The sequence below is a fragment of the Pantherophis guttatus genome, chromosome 1, assembly GCF_059756535.1.
Source record: "Pantherophis guttatus breed Tessera chromosome 1, ASM5975653v1, whole genome shotgun sequence".
NCBI lineage: Eukaryota > Metazoa > Chordata > Lepidosauria > Squamata > Colubridae > Pantherophis > Pantherophis guttatus.
In genome coordinates this window covers 145,432,368-145,449,384 of record NC_142063.1, presented here as the reverse complement: position 1 = coordinate 145,449,384, position 17,017 = coordinate 145,432,368, and the positions used below count along the sequence as shown (strand labels likewise).

The 17,017-nt window shown below is 38.4% G+C and overlaps 1 protein-coding gene across 3 annotated transcripts in view; it reads left to right on the top strand.

Moving 5' to 3' along the window:
• Window positions 1-17,017, top strand: part of ACVR1 (activin A receptor type 1) — a 94,698-nt gene that overhangs the window by 35,586 nt on the left and 42,095 nt on the right. For 2 of the 3 annotated variants that reach the window (XM_034425498.3, XM_034425506.3), the window contains exon 2: window positions 381-546. The exons of the other annotated variant lie outside the window; for it this stretch is intronic. In XM_034425498.3, coding sequence (XP_034281389.1) covers window positions 503-546 — 44 coding nt within the window. In that variant the 5' untranslated portion in view covers window positions 381-502. The remainder of the gene's footprint in view (window positions 1-380; window positions 547-17,017) is intronic. 3 annotated transcript variants of the gene reach the window in all.

The following is a 17,017-nucleotide window of genomic DNA, read 5'->3' as shown; positions in this document are numbered from 1 at the left end:
AGATTCTGCCGTCTGAGCTTAATTGCAGAACAAATTCTGTCTCATCTCGTTTTCCACTGAATTTCTGCTGCAAAGGGCACCGGTGGAAGAGCCTGTGATGATAGCTATAAGCTATAAACAGGCTTGCATGTACACAAGTATCCCTTCGTATAAGAGGGGTTGTGGAAGGAATTCTGGCGACCACTGTGGCTTTTCACAACTTAAAAAAATATATAACAGAAGTCAAATAAAGTAGTTCAAGAGACATATAGAGCTTATGGTGCCCTTTATTTAAAACACAGCTCTTCTTTGATTAGTCACTCTTTTATTTGTAAAAGGAAACAATTTGTTCTTGGGAACAATATTGATCAGGTTATATACTATTTTTGCCTTTGCTCCAGAAAAACAGAAGTTTTACTTCATGGCAAGAAGTAATATCCTGCAACAGAAATTGCCCCCCAAACTGGGCAGAAGGAATCCTCATAAATTGTGACGTGCAGACCTTCAATCAGATTTTGCTGAAATGGGTTATATGGCTCGCAGTTCAGTCCTGGGATTTATTCTTAAGTAAGTATATATAGAATGGAAACTTCATTAAGTAAAAAATACAATGTGTCAGTCTATATATACATATACGTATAATTGTTTTCTGAGGTTTTCGCGGGTGTTTGTATGTAGGTCTTTGGTTATTCAGGTTTTCTCCTGTGTAAAATTGGAAGTGTCTTGGCGACGTTATGAGACTTCGTCAAAACGTCGCCAAGACACTTCCAATTTTACACGGGGAAAAACCTGAATAACCAAAGACCTATATACGTATAAGTATAGTTATAGATATAGATATAGATATGTATACATATACATATATAAATCTGCTTGCTACAGGATATTTACATGGAAGCATTGCATCAGGTATGTATTTCATTGCATTCATAATCTGTTGGAAAGGTACCCTTTAGATTAAGAAGGAACATGGTAGAGAAACATTAAGGATCAAGGGAAAGTCCAGCTGTTCCAGTTGAATAGTAAAATATTGGATGTATCGCATTGTTTTCAATTTTTCATTTCAAGCTTTTATTTTTGTTTAATTATAAGCATTTTATCAGGTGCTTTATCTACTAGATCTTTATCTAGTAGATAAAGAATCAGTATAATATGATGATGCACGGAATACATTATTTTTGGCATTTTCTTTTCTTTCCCCTTTCCTCCCCTTTTTCCTTTCCTTTCCTTTCCTTTCCTTTCCTTTCCTTTCCTTTCCTTTCCTTTCCTTTCCTTTCCTTTCCTTTCCTTTCCTTTCCTTTCCTTACCTTACCTTACCTTTCCTTTCCTTTCCTTTCCTTTCCTTTCCTTTCCTTTCCTTTCCCCTTCCCCTTCCCCTTCCCCTTCCCCTTCCCCTTCCCCTTCCCCTTCCCCCCCCTTTTTTTTTTACTCCTGGCCCCTGCCTTGACAAGTCCCTACAGTTTTCTGGCAAGGTTTTTTTGGATCTGATTTACCATTGCCTGTTTCCCAGGGCTGAGAGAGAATGACTGGCCCAAGGACAACCATCTGGCTTTGTGACTTAGACTAGAACTCAAGTCTCAAATTCTAGTCTGAAGCTTTAAGCACTACAACAAATTGGTTCTCACTATTTCTTAGGGTAAAAGTAAAATATATTAAAATTCATATATCAGCTCTCGAGATATGCTATACTCCAGGTTTCATGGGGGCTAAAGCAGTAGGAAAAATATTTTAGCACAATATATCTGAAAGATATAAGGTCAAAAATGGTTGCTTCAAAGTGAGATAGAATACACTTGATTTGTTATGTTAGTTAATTGGTGAAATAAAATTAATTATCCTTTGAACATTATGAGAAATTCAGGATACCATTACATTCAATCTAAGTCAATGTTGAGTTGAATGGCCTTCTGAATCTAATCTATAAATCATTTTTTATTTACCTTTTAATGTATATTATGGTATAGCAAAATAACAATGAGGCTTTGTAGGGTACCCAGCTGTACTTTGCTTCTTATATCACTTTATATCAATTTATACGCCGCCCTTCTCCGGAGACTCAGGGCGGTTTACAATGCGTTAAGCAATAGCCTTCACACTTTTGTTTATACCTCCATACTTTTGTATATTTTATACAAAGTCAGTTTATTGCCCCCACAATCCGGGTCCTCATTTTACCTCGAAAGGATGGAAGGCTGAGTCAACCTTGAGCCTGGTGAGATTCGAACTTGCAGTAATTGCAGGCAGCTGGTGTCACTTAACACCACTTTAATCTGCTGCGCCACCAAGGCTCTATCCCCATATCATGCCAGCCAGAAGCATTGCTGAAGACCAAAGGGGTCCAATCTTAGCAACTTTAAGACCTATAGACTTCAAATCCCAGAATGAGGAATTCTGGGATTTGAAGTCCACAAGTCATAAAGTTGTCAAGTTTGGAGACTTCTGTTTTAGAACATGGAGCAGGAGATGGTCCTGTCCCAAGAAAGAATTGATGTGTGTTTGGTTACTTTTTTTATCTTTGTAAAAACTTTCCCTCCACAATAAATGCTTCTTGACGATTTAGCAGCAAATACCGGTAGTTGTAGGTGCTGGAGAAGACTCCTGCGAATCCCTTGGACTGCAAGGCTATCAAACCGGTCAGTTCTAGAGGAGATCAACCTTGATTGCTCTTTAGAAGGCCAAATCCTGAAGATGAAACTCAAATACTTTGGCCACCTAATGAGAAGGAAGGGCTCACTGGAGAAGAGCCTAATGCTGGGAAAGATTGAGGGCAAAAGAAGAAGGGGACGACAGAGAACGAGATGGCTGGATGGAGTCACTGAAGCAGTTGGCATGAGCTTAAATGGACTCCAGAGGATGGTAGAGGACAGGAAGGCCTGGAGGAACATTGTCCATGGGGTCGCGATAGGTCAGACACAATTTCACAACTAACAACAACAACATTATAAATAATAATTGACCACAGTTTAGATTTAATATGTGCTGCTTCTTTGGGCAAACCTGGTCTTTATTTCATCTTCGGCCATGGCATCCTAATGTTCCTTCTTGCAGGGCCTCTTTTCTTTTTTTCCTGAACATGCAGTTAAAGTTATTCTTTAGGTCACCCCTATCAACATTGTGAGGCTGATTAGAGCTTTGTGACAATTTCAGGGACAGAGCTCCAAAAGCCTTTGGTAAAGGGTCTTTAATCTGAGTTAAACCGGAAGCGTCTATGGTTTCTCATCTATTACAGGGGTGGGGTACATTTTATGGCTTAATTGATAAATAGGAACCTGACCAAGCTTGTTGGAAGTCTCTGTGTTGGCAGCAAGAAAAGCCACAGCCCGCTGTTGGTATGCAAGCCTCCCAGCGCATTTGCACAGATACCCCTCTCCTGTTTGCATATACGCATATTCCTATATAACAATTACCTGTGGTTCTCCTGTCTGTTAACAGTGAGAGGGAAGAGGAATCCCTGAGGGTTGCTAATCTAAAGTGTCCTAGAATCTTGAAATAGCTTCGCTTTTGAATTTTCCAGTTGAAAAAGATGTGAATGAAATCTTCAAGGAGCACTGTTTCATGATGATCCAAGCACCTTGAAACCACTGAACGTTAAAAGTTTAAGAGTTAACTTTAAGGGCAAATGATACCCCGGGAAATGATTATTTCGGGTCACTGGAGTGGCAGTGTCTCCAGTGAAGTGCTTTTTGGTGGAGAAGCAAGAATGAAGTGAATCCCTGAGACACTTCCTGAGAGAATAGAAGAAATTAGCTTTTTCTGGAACCTAGATTTGATCATTGATTGATTGTGTGCCATCAAATTGTCAGTTCCTAGCAACAGCATAACCTAACCTGATCTTTCAAGTCCTCCAAGGGTGCACTTAGTGTTACTGTAATTGAGTCTAGCTACCTTGCTACATCCTCTTCCTCTTTTTCCTTTCACCTTTCCCAGCATTAAAGCTTCTTCACAGAGATAGGTAGTTGCATAATGTGTCCAAAGTACGATAATTTGAGCCTGGTCATTTGTACCTGGTATGAGACCCCTGGGTTGATTTTTTTCTCCAGTGATCTATTTGTTTTCTGGACTGGACACGGTATTCTCAGGAGTCTTTTACAAAACCAAGGTTCAATATAGAAAATAGAAAAGAGCCTTAATAGTACAGTGGTTTAGTGCACCCTGTTATTAACACAGCTGTCTGCAATTTCTGCTGGTTCGAATCTCTCCAAGGCTCAAGGTTGACTCAGCCTTCCATCCTTTCTAAGGTAGGTGAAATGAGGACCCAGTTTGTGGGGGCAATAAGCTGACTTTGTATAAAATATACAAAAGTATGAAGGCTATTGCTTAACGCATTGTAAGCCACCCTGAGTCTCCAGAGAAGGGCGGCATATAAATCAAATTAAAAAAAAAAAAATATCCTTCCTAGCTTACTTCTTCAAAGTCCAACTTTCACTTCTATAGGGGATACATGGCTTGCATGATTCTGATTTTTATAAGTATAAAGTCATCATGGCATATGGATATCTTTTCCGAGGCCTTCATAGCTGCTTTACCTGTTGCTAATCTGCAGCATATTTCTTGAGTGCTTGTTTCTTTATTATTGACGGTTGAGCCTAAAAGGCAGATGCTATCCACCATTTTGACATCTGCATTGTCAGTTCTAAGACTGTTGTATCTGTGTCATTAATTTGATAGTCTTTATATTGAATTTTAGTCCCATTTTTTTTCCAGCGTAATCCTTGACTTTTATTATTACAGCTTGCAAAAAGCCAATATTTTCCTCTAAAGTCCTGCCTTGGATTTATGGCCAAGCTGTTAGAGAATCTTGTAGCTATTTGTTCAGTAGACAGTAGAGCCTAACAGTTGTTTGGGTTACTTTACCTATATTTCATGGCAAAATAAAGGCATGGAGATAGCCAGTCAAGATTTGCTTTCCCATTGACTTAATGTGGGTAACTGGACTACAAAGTGGTATAAAATATATCCAAGGAATTTATTATGGAATTTATTATGTTCCCATTGTCCTAAGAAAAGATCTTGTGTTGAGCAGCGTTCCTGATACAGTGAGAGCTGTAAACAGGACAGATTCATACAATAGTGAATGCAATTAGTGAATTAGTGGATGGATACCAGTAGAGTTCCTACATGTTTGAGAAGTGAACAGCAGAAATTACAGAAATTTCTTTACTTATTGCATGTATATGCTCCTTCTAGGAACATTTAATACATTTCAGTTTATCCAAGGATTTTGCAAAAGTAGTGAAGCCTAGTTAAAACAACAAAATTAGGGTAACTTTGCATAGGAATACTGGTGATGATAGTCACAAGTATTACTAATACAATATTACTTTTTCTTGTCTTATATACCGTATTTTTTGGAGTATAAGACGCACCTTTTTACCTCCCAAAAGGGGGTGAAAATTTAGGTGTGTCTTATACACCGAATGTAGCCCTGCCCACCCACTGGCTCCCACCCTTTGGCCTGTGCCTCGCAGCAGTTACCTCCTTGCAAGCAAACAGCAAGAAAAAACAGCTCCTTTCAGCTTCAGCATAGGTTAATTAGCACAAGTTGATTAGATCGGCCTCCCAACTCTCAGCTGATTTGCTCTCAGCTGTTCTGCAAAGGGCTCTGCTGCTTGCTGCTTGCTGGAGCAGATTTTTCCCCCCTAGCTATGCTGAAAAACAAAACTGAAAGTAAAGCAGGCTCTTTGCTCCAACCTGGCAAAATGAGGCAGAGATTTCTTTTTCTTTTTCCTCACCAAAAATGGTAGGTGCAAACAATGGGAAATTTAGGGCAAAAGAGGGGAGTTCAAGATTTTAAAACACAGAAGAAAAAAGGCAAAAATAAAAATGGGAAAGGAGAAAAAGAAATGAAAGAAAAGATGTTATATGTATTTAGAATTGAAATATGAATAGTAGTAAGAAATAAATGGGAAATCATGATTGCAAAAATGAAATGAATAATAATTGGAATATTTTTCTATATGGGCAGAACTTTGGGTTATTGGGAGAGATTAAGATGTGAAAATGAGTAACATAAGGGGAAAGTTATATTTAACTAGGGAATTGTAATAATTGAGATACTTTTAATTGTATATTGTGTTGAAAGGAGAAATGGTTAAGTTGTGGTTTGGAGGAATATATGGGGAAAATTATTTGGTTTATTATTATTGGTAAATATAATTAATTGATTTGTAAGAAATTGGATTGCATGGAAATAATTGGAATATTCATGTTCATATTGATTAATATACAAAAAAGATAGTTATATAACTAATTGATTTATATAAAAATGTTGAATTTGTATTAAACAATTGTAGTATTACATAATTAACCAATGTGAGGATGGATATAAAAATAGATGACAATGGAAAGGGGTATAATATAGAATAGAAGGGAAAAATTGAATTTGATTAAGATTAGAGATGAGAATGAAGGGTAATACTGGTTTTTTAAAAAAATAGATGAGGAATAAATATGGCAAAAAGGAAATATGGAAATTGTAAATTTAATTGAAATGACTAAACACTGTTTAAATTTGTGAACCGGCCAAATACTCTGTTCAAAGAAAACACATTGTATGTTTGTATGTGTGTTTGTCTAAAAAATAAAAAAAAACCCTTTTTAAAAAAAAAAAAAACAACAACCAAAAAAGGTAGGTGTGTCTTATACTCCGGTGCGTCTTATACTCCGAAAAATACGGTATATATATTTGCCTACTGAGAAACTTAACAGGACAAAGCCAAATTATTGTATAGAGCAGCTTTAAAACAAGCTTACATATTTCTCCACCCTTTCTGTTTTTCCCAGGAAAAAATTACCTCCAGAGACTTGGGGATATTGTGCAGAAATTGACCGATCAAAGAGCTCAATACCTTTGTAGTTTAAGTACATGTGTAACAGATATATTAAGAGAGCATTCTTAAACTCATATGTGTTAAGCACTTTTATCCCTTGGTGTTTGCTCGCTTTCACTAAGTCCGGGCTGATAGGTTTTATTGGAAGTAAAATAGCTGGGTGTTTTGAAAGCTTTTGATGGAGTGTCAAAGGATTCCTTATATTACAGGAAAGTTCAATACTTTCAGGTTTTATCACTTTATATTGATTCTAGCTTTTTGTCTTTTTATTAAAGGTAATCCTGATGCAGGGATTTATTTAATGCAGAAGGATATAAAAGTTGGGCTGAGTGTTACTTTTATGATAGAGTAACCCAGGGGTGAAATCCAGCAGGTCCTGACAGGTTCTGGAGAACCAGTAGCGGACATTTTGAGTAGTTCGGAGAACCGGCAAATACCACCTCTGGCTGGCCCCAAAATGGGGTCAGAATGGAGATTTTGCAATATCCTTCCCCCAGGAATGGGGAGGGAATGGGGATTTTGCAGCATCCTTCCCCTGCCACGCCCACCAAGTCACACCCACAGAACCGGTAGTAAAAAAATTTGGATTTCACCACTGGAGTAACCTCACTTTGAAAAGTCTTTCCCATTCCTTATAGGAGGAAAGTTAGAAACCTTGATGAAATGTTGGTATTATTAGTGGCTTCTTTGCTTGGTTTCAGCCTGTGCAAAAATGTGCTTTATTTCATCCAGATCAGGAATGAGAAATACCGTATTTTCCGGTGTATAAGACAACTGGGTGTATAAGACGACCCCCGAATTTTCCTGTTAAAATATAGGGTTTGGGCTATACTCGCCGTATAGGACTACCCCTCTTCCAACGCACACCAATTAAAAATTAAAAAACATCAACTGGCTCATCCACAATGTAAAAGCAGCTGTGCTAGACCCAAAATGGCCCCTGAAAGAAGCAGGAACCTCACACAGCCACAAAAAGCCCCCCCAAAAAAACAACTTTCACACTTTACACACACACAACACAACACAACTGGCTCACCCACAATGTAAAAGCAGCTGTGCTAGACCCAAAATGGCCCCTGCAACAAGCAGGAACCTCACACAGCCACAAAAAGCCCAAAAAAACAACTTTCACACTTTACATACACAAAATTCCACATACAGCTTTGTGAGATTTTGTGTGTTTGTGTAGTTAGAGTGAAACACTACAGAAACACACTAAATCTCAGAAAGCTGCACAAATATTATTTTATTTTTATTTTTATATGAAAGCTAAATTTAAAACTTCCTAAACTTTAAATGGCTAGGTCTAAAAAAGCACAACTAAAAAAACCCCCAATTAACAATTTTTTTTAAAGATCCCAAAGGGGAAAAAAACTTACCCAATAGAACAGGGGTCTCCAACCTTGGCAACTTTAAGACTTGTAGACTTCAACTCCCAGAATTCCTCAGCCAGCTTTGCTTTGCTGGCTGAGGAATTCTGGGAGTTGAAGTCCACAACTCCCTGCCTGCTTGATTGCAGGCAGGGAGTTGCTTGCTGATGGAGTGGATTCAGGCAAGCGAAGCAAGGCAAGCGAAGCAAGGCAAGCAGCTAAAGTAAGCAAGCTGGAGGGGGAAAACTTTTTTCCTTCTCCATGGCTCTGGCAATCCCAGCTGTGTTGCCTGATTAGCAGATCGTCAGAGCTTGGATTGCCAGAGCCATGTGAAAGGAAAAAACTTTTTTCCTTCTCCATGGCTCTGGCGATCCCGGCTGTGTTGCCTGATTAGCAGATCGTCAGAGCTTGGATCGCCAGAGCCATGTGAAAGGAGAAAAGTTTTTTCCTTCTCCATGGCTCTGGCGATCCCAGCTGCGTTGCCTGATTAGCAGATCGTCAGAGCTTGGATTGCCAGAGCCATGTGAAAGGAAAAAACTTTTTTCCTTCTCCATGGCTCTGGCGATCCCAGCTGTGTTGCCTGATTAGCAGATCGTCAGAGCTTGGATCGCCAGAGCCATGTGAAAGGAGAAAAGTTTTTTCCTTCTCCATGGCTCTGGCGATCCCAGCTGCGTTGCCTGATTAGCAGATCGTCAGAGCTTGGATCGCCAGAGCCATGTGAAAGGAGAAAAGTTTTTTCCTTCTCCATGGCTCTGGCGATCCCAGCTGCATTGCCTGATTAGCAGATCATCAGAGCTTGGATCGCCAGAGCCATTTGAAAGAAAAAAAGTTTTTTCCTTCTTCATGGCTCTGGCAATCCCAGCTGCGTTGCCTGATTAGCAGATCGTCAGAGCTTGGATCTCCAGAGCCATTTAAGGCTCATCAGAGCCTTTCGGGCTGGTCTGCCTGGTTACAGGAGAACGACCCCCGGCGTATAAGACGACCCCCGACTTTTGAGAAGATTTTCATGTGTTAAAAAGTCGTCTTATACGCCGGAAAATACGGTAGATATTTTTTTTTGCAAATTTTGTATACCATTGTATAATACGTTTATATAGAATTGATTAGACTTTTGGAGGACTTTGATCCTTACTTCACCAGTGACTATTTCACCTTCATATACAGCATTCTCAGCCACATTTTCATTTGTCAGGACTCAAACCAAAAAAGTTAATTATATATAAGGAAGACTGCTGTGACCACAATCTTGTATCCATTATGTAGCATAGCTGCAGTCCAGTTCAGTGGCCGCCATGTGGACAAATTGCAAGCTTACAGTACAATTGAGCAGTCAATTCTGGGAAAATGAGATAGCTAAAGAGCAAACACAACATTAAGAATTTCTACAGTCCTACAGTGTCTCTGCTGCTCCTCCTTGATTTTTCATTCCAAGGTTCTTTTTCAAAACAAGCGATTTAACCTTCTGGCCTGGGCATTGTCCTATACCTGACAAGTTTACTGAATAATTTTTCCCCCACTGTAGTCAACCAACATCAAAAAGAAGTGCTGGTTGACCAGTATCACAAAGGTTGCTGGGCTATTGTGAGAAAGGAGACTGCTATCAAAATGCTTCTGGCTGGGTTGTGTTTGTTGTGCAGCATTCACTAAGTAAATCTCTTGTCCATGGTCAGTGTTAACCTTACACTTAGTTTGCCCCAAAATGTATATCTAATGTAATTCTGAGACAAGAAGATGGTCAGAAGAGGGTTGACATTAGAGCATGGTTATTAATCTTTAATTACAGACTTAAATGCCGAATTGATTCCATCTCTTCTTTCAGATTAGTTTGAGTCCTCTTGCATTAAAAACTTCTATAATATGGCCTCTCTTTGGATTTCACTCAGGCTAGGAGATTTATTAAAGAAAGGCTTTTAGTCATTGAAGCCCAGAATGAAAGAGAATTCATTCCAAATTCTGTCCAAATTTGGTTTAATCGTGTAAGGTGGAAACCAGCCAACTACATCAACTCACTCATAATTCCAACCCAGCAAAGTTTCTTCTTCTGAGCCAGATATAATAGTATACCCTCTGTGCTTTTACACAGTACATTCAACACACCCACAATGAAACCTCTCCTTACGTTGGGTAGTTCATGTTGAGGCACTGCTCCTTTTACAATGATATTTGAGGAAGATTCATCTTCCGACTAGAGACAACTAAATTATCCTGAGGAAGTTCTTGTCATTTTTCTCTTTATCAAACAAGAAAACTGCTATCACCCTTAAAGGCAGCAAAGTTCTATATAGCTGCTATGAACGTGCACAAACAATTGACTATACTGCACATGACTGACATCCTCATACCCGGTTCATTTGTTTTTTGGTTCTGTGGATGCTTTGTTGGTTTTCTCCTCTCTTTCTGCTGTAATTAGATTATGTATGTTCTATTTTATTCAGTCACTGATCAAATAAATATCTCACACTTAGTACGTCAAGCAGGTTCATCTCTGTTGTAATCCCAGGGCAGCCTTTCCTCTATTCTAGAAAGTAGCATTCATGGCTGCTCTTTTCTAGCGCTTTCTACTGTGCCTCAAAAGCTTGTTGTGACAGGAAAGTTACAGGAGGAGACTGATTAAACTTGCTATTCAATCTTGTGATGTGGCAGAAGTTACAACATTAGGGCTCCCTACAGATTTCGCGTAAAGTGTCGTGAATTTTAAGGGCAAGTAGAGAAAGCTGTTCATGTGAAAGACTTTCAAGAGTAAATAACCAAATGCCCCTTAGTGTGAGAATGTGCCTTTTAGATGGAATGTTCCCCTTCTACGTCCCAGGGCCTTTTTGTTTTGTTTTTCCTGGTTGAGACAAAAAAACAAAACAAAAACAAAACAAAAAAGAGTTTTCTTAGCAAATAAACCAAAAAAAGAACACTCTATTTTCAGGTGCCGGGGAAGAGCGAAGTAGCACACACAGAGGCTGCATTGCAGCATTTAGATTTCTAAATGTGTTCTTGGCTTAGTCTATCATATTTGCAGATGGCCTACTCTCTGGGGATATGCTGCAACCTTTTTAAACTGGCTTCCCTCCTCCCTTTACTATTCTTCTACAATTAGCTCGCTTGTTGTCTCCCAAGACATTATACTGCCTTTCCCTGCACAGATTTGTATTTTGTGGTGAACATATTTAATGAACAGCTGTGCATCTGAGTCACGCTGCAAATTATCCACCCCCACCCCGCTTTTCCCTCTCCGCGTTTAGCAGTAAGGTAAAACTTCTCAGCTGAAGTGTAAGTAAATTCTATCAGCTTCCCCAGTAGGATAGCATTGGGGAAACTGGAAAGAAAGGGTGGAATTGCAGCAATTTCAAGCATCAACTCGAGGCTTCTTCAAGTTGAGCTCAACTCCTAGTGACTACATAATATACCCAGGTAAGCCTTTTGGCCACAGTACAGCATAGGCTTGTCACTCCTTCAACTTCCCAGTGTAAACTACACCTAGGAACTTCTTAGTAAGGTCCCATCTAAGTTATAATTCATTTTGACCCCGGTTTTCTTTTTCCAACATCAGCCAGCGTCCCTACGTGCTGTCACTTGTGCTGTGTTGCATTCTCCGTAACTTTTCTTTTTGTCAGCGACAAGATTGGGTGTACGATATTACAGTCTCCCCTAAAACACTCAGGGTGCAGAAATTGTAACTGGTAATTCCTTGGAATGGGTGTTTGTATGTGTGTAGAAATTCTACTGGCTAGAATTACTCAGGTTTCTATTTATGGCAGCAGTCCTTCTGTAAGTGTGAATGCAACACATTGTTAACACATTTTAAGTATCCTGCTGGCTAAAATAGCATGTCCTTCATTTATGGAGCAGCTATTCCACCAGAACTCAAAGAGTGTCTCAGGTTAAAGAATGTCATGGCACCTGATAAACATTGACTTGTGTTAGTAGAAAAGCTGCCTTGTCCTTGTTACAGCCTGCCAGAATCTCTGTGCTTTAAGTTTGTTGTGTTACAGCCTGCAAGCATTGGAAATCTGAGGGTCTGAGCCCTGAAATGCTCTCTTGGCCAAGAAGAAAACATCTGGGGCATATCTTCAACAGACTATTTCTTGGCTTAAATATTCCCCAGCCATCAGCACCCAAGGCATGAATGTCTGCATTCCACCACGTGCAAATGCTTGGCTTAACAAATTATTGATGCATCTAAATTGTTCACACAGAGGGAGGAAGACCAAGAAGCATTAGCTCGTCTTGCAAGAAAAGCAGCCTGTTAAATTCTTCACGTTAATACAATACTGATAATGCTGGTATTTATTGCAGAAGAACTCATTTGCTCTTTTCCAGGCTGGCTGCTTCTATTGCTGTGCAGGTCTTCTTGTATTGGAGGGTATAAAGAATTCTGGCCCCATAGATCTTAAGAAGCAGGAGTTGTGCATGAAACAAGGGCTCTTGTAAAAACATTAGAGAGTTATAATTAACATAATGGTGCAGATCTCTATAGAGTCAAATATGTCCTTCAGCAGTTTGGGGGAAAATCTGAAGTTAAAGGTATTCCCTCCCCATCCCATAAATCCAGTGAAAAAGGGAGAAATGTCTACATTTTTGTTTCCTCCTCTTCAGTTGGTTTTCCTAAGTATCCGGTTGTATTATTACAACCCTGCGAGCATTGAACTGAAGCCTATCTGGAAATAGAATTGATTAGAAACTATCAAATTTTCCCTGCGCCTTTGTTCAAGGAGGCATCTCCTTTCTCTCCGAAGACAGGAATGCATTGTTGTGGCATTTCCTTTGTTGCACTAAAATAGCTTTTCCTGACCCGGTGCTGTCTTGACATGTTGGGTCACAGCTGTGACCGTCCCCAGGTAGTAATACAATACATCTGAAAGACACCAGGTTGAGGAATGCTCTGCTAGCTAATGCTGGCTTAAATATTGCAAGTTACCTATGCCTGTGTACATTCTTGGGGTAAATGTGGAGTGCCAGTTAGCTTTTTTGACTATCTATAGTTACCCATAAACCCACAAGCATGCAGGGGTCTTGAACCATGGCAGATAAGTGATTTGAAACATGAGAACACTTCAGAAGCCCGTAAGATTTTTCTGGGGAGAAGTTCTCTTCCACAGATTTAGTGAATAGACCAGCAACCCCTAGAATCAAAGATACAGGCATCATCTAATGTCCTTATGCTTATTAAGTATTATTTTTGAAATAATGATATATTAAGCATACTTACTAAGGGGATAATCCCATTCATTGTCTTGTAACAGCAATATCTTTAGAGTAAAGGATTCTGTCAGTATATATTTGTATTTAGCGAAAAGACAATATAATTAAACAAAAGTCTTGGTTCACATTTTAGTAATCACAATTTTTTTAAAAAAAAATCTTCACTCTTAGGACATTGTGATTCATGTCATGCATGGAATGAAAAACAAAATATGCAGTTTTTTTTAAAGAAGGATTATTAACGCCTTAGTCTTTAAAGACAGTTGTTAAATGAATGTTAATTGCTTCATCTTAAATATGCAGAATGGGTTCTTTTTAATAATAATAAGCTCTATATTTTGATTATTCTCGGTGATAAAAGATGAAGCAGATGAATTTTATCTGGATATTTTCTCTCTGGTAAATCCATCTATGGAAAGTTATTCTGTAGCATTTTGCAAAGGGCTTTTAAGAGCAGCAATTTCATACTGTTCTTGCTCATCACTGCAAAAGGTCCGATTAGCAGTGCTGTAAAAGGGAGCAGAAAGCCTAGTGGCACCTTAAAGACTGATAGCATAACCTTTTGTAGGCTAGAGTTTGCATCATCTAATGGTCTGACTGTATCTAATATAGATGTCATTAGCAATGCAAAATAAATGGACGGCTTTACAGGAAATTCAGAAAGTTCAGGTCAAGGACACTTCAGTCCATAACAGTTTATATTAACATTCATTTTACTAGTCTCTAAAATGTTAAAAGAATGTTTGCATAACTCTGGAACCATTTGCTTGGTGTGATTATATGAGCCAATAAAATGAATAAACAACGCCTTTTTTTTTTAAAGTTTGGCAAAGGTAATATGTCTTGCTTACTGACCTGTCTGAATTGCCTTTCTAATATAGATAAAAGAGCAATTAATAGGTAATACAGCAATTATTAGCAATTAAATTTAATCTTGGAAATAGCCTTTGCAAAAAACACCACCACCCTGCATACTTAAATAAACACAAGTATAGAAGGTATAGTGGATTAGTAATTCTACATAAATTTAATCAAAATTGTATGTAGTAGTGATATATTGTGGAGTATGGGTGTTTGGAGAACACTGCTGTCTAACACAACATTAGGTATGTTTAGCTCACAAGTGCCTTCTAGTCAGTACCAAAATACTAGGCCCAAGCCAGTATCTCTTCCTGAGACAACTATTATTGTTGTTATTATTCAATTGTGTTAAGACTTGTGCTAGAATTTACAACCTTAGAGGTAATATACACAGACAAAACTGGATATTAGCATTTCAGGCAGGGTGGATTTGATTTAAATCGAGTTGATTTAAATCACAATTTAAATCATGATTTAAATCACTAGTAAAAAGGCTTGATTTAAATCAACTCGATTTAAATCATAATTTTTAAAGAGCAACTGTCATCTCTGCTACTCCTTTGACCTACTGTTGACTCACCGATAGTCCCAGTGTTGCAGAATATACAGCCTCATGCTACATAACTAAGCCCCATTTCATGCTGAATAAACTAAATTATTTATGTATCTTAAATAGAAAACTATCTTACGATAGATTTTTACCCCAAAAGTTTTTTATTAAAATAAATTCGATAAAAATCAAAAAAATCCAATTTAAATTAAAAAAAATCTGATTTTTTTGATTTTTTAAAAAAAATCATTGATTTTTATCCACCCTGATTTCAGGTGATATTGTGAATTATCTATAAGTTTTGCTGAGAGAAGATGCTGATAATGGTAATGGTAGATCTGTGTAGCTGCTACTGTTCTTTCTTTCAAAAAGGACATATTGTGTATATAAAAGTTCAATAAATTCTTGTCAGCTTATTTATTTTATCAAATGTACTGTATATGGTTATCCATCTCACATAAGGTGACTCTGGGGTGGCATACAACAAAACTAACCCTTAAAACCAAATATAAAAACCAGTTAAAACAATGAATTAATCCACATAATAAAACCAAGATTGTGAGAGGTTAATGAAGATGCCACACATGGTGCGACTACACGGTGGTGCAGTTTAGGGTCTAGTCTGGGTTATCTTAACTGCGTAGTAAAGTTCTTTCAATTTTAGGGGTTAAATAAGGTAATTATGTTGACGGTGGTTTAGATAATGCAGTTGACATACAGTTTAGAGGAAAATATAACATAAAGTTGAAAACAAAATAGGATAGAACTGCCCTGTAAGGAATAGCTTGGGAGTCATAGGCAGTCTGACAGCTTTCCTCCTGTGGCTATAGAAGCCTCCAAACCTCCAAGGTGCGTTAAATAGGTTGTAGAAATTGGGGGGAGATTTTTTTGTGGGATTTAAGGGAATCAAACACAAACGCACTGAAGCCCCAATTATCTTTCCAGAATGTGTATTATCCTTCCAGAATGTGTCTCAGTACATCTCTCTAACATGAGACTTGCCAACCCAACTTCTAAAACGTGTCTTGGATTCAAGCCATTTCTTCATTCCAGTGCACCCTGAGTCGTTGACTCCCCCCCCGAAGAAGGCTCAGTTTTCATTGACCCAGAGGGTTGTATTTCCTAGGTTTGATGATCTTTTTTTTGGCTTAATAATCATCCTCCTGGTTGTTTCATGTTTATCTAGGTGAAAGGCAGCAGTGAAACTTGACTTCTTGGCTAACATTCTTGGCATCTGTGGAGTTGATGTGTGTTTTCAAAATTAACAGGCTTTCTTTTAAGGTCTATTTCTACCTTGCTTGAATATACAGCCTAGCAGCATATCCTATGTTCTCTGAACAAAATGGCAGCCGGCAAGAAATCTTGACATCCCTTCCAAAAGTTTCTTGGCAGGACTTCAACTGCCTAAACAGTTTGTTGGCTTATGCTAGACACTTTAGTGTAGTAGAGAGCTGGGCTCTTATTTCTTCTTAAGCATTATATATCAAGAAGTGCTTGACATTTGCCTCCCTAAGGGTATCATTTAAACAGCTTGTCTTGATCAATAGAATAGCTTCCTGATAAAATGAATACAAAATCTGTATTTTTGGCAGGCGAAGGCTGCAAATTGTTCTTTCCTTTTGCTTTTGTTCCTGCAAGGTCTGTGCAGTTAACCTCGCGCTGAAGACCTGGTTCGTATTTTGCTGGGTGCATAAAAGCCACCATTAGTTAGCGTACATTTGGTTCACGGCGGTAATCATATATGTAGCATTTTAGCAAAATATTCAAATGGCGTATAATTAGCTAGAACATATTCAGCCCAAAGCATCTATGAATTAAATCTCCTATTGCACAATTGGAATTTGTTAATACGAATTTTCCCTTCCTTTTGCTCCTTCGCCACCTCTCCTTTTTAGAGCATACAAATAGCCCTCGACCTACGACCACAATTGAGCCCAAAATTTCTGTTGCCAAGTGGGAGGTTTGTTTAGTGAGTTTTCCCCCATTTTATGATCTTTCGTGTAATAGTCGTTAAATGAATCTCTGCAGTTGTTAAGTTGTAACACACTTGTTAAATGAATCAGGCTTCCCCATTGACTTTGTGGTCAGAAGGTCGCAAAAGGTGGTCACGTGACCCTGGGACACTGCAACCGTCATAAATATGAGTCAGTTGCCAAGCATCTGAATTTTGATTACGTGAACATGAGGAAACTGCAATGTTTTTTTTTTAAACAAGTTTTGTTGGTTTTTTCTTT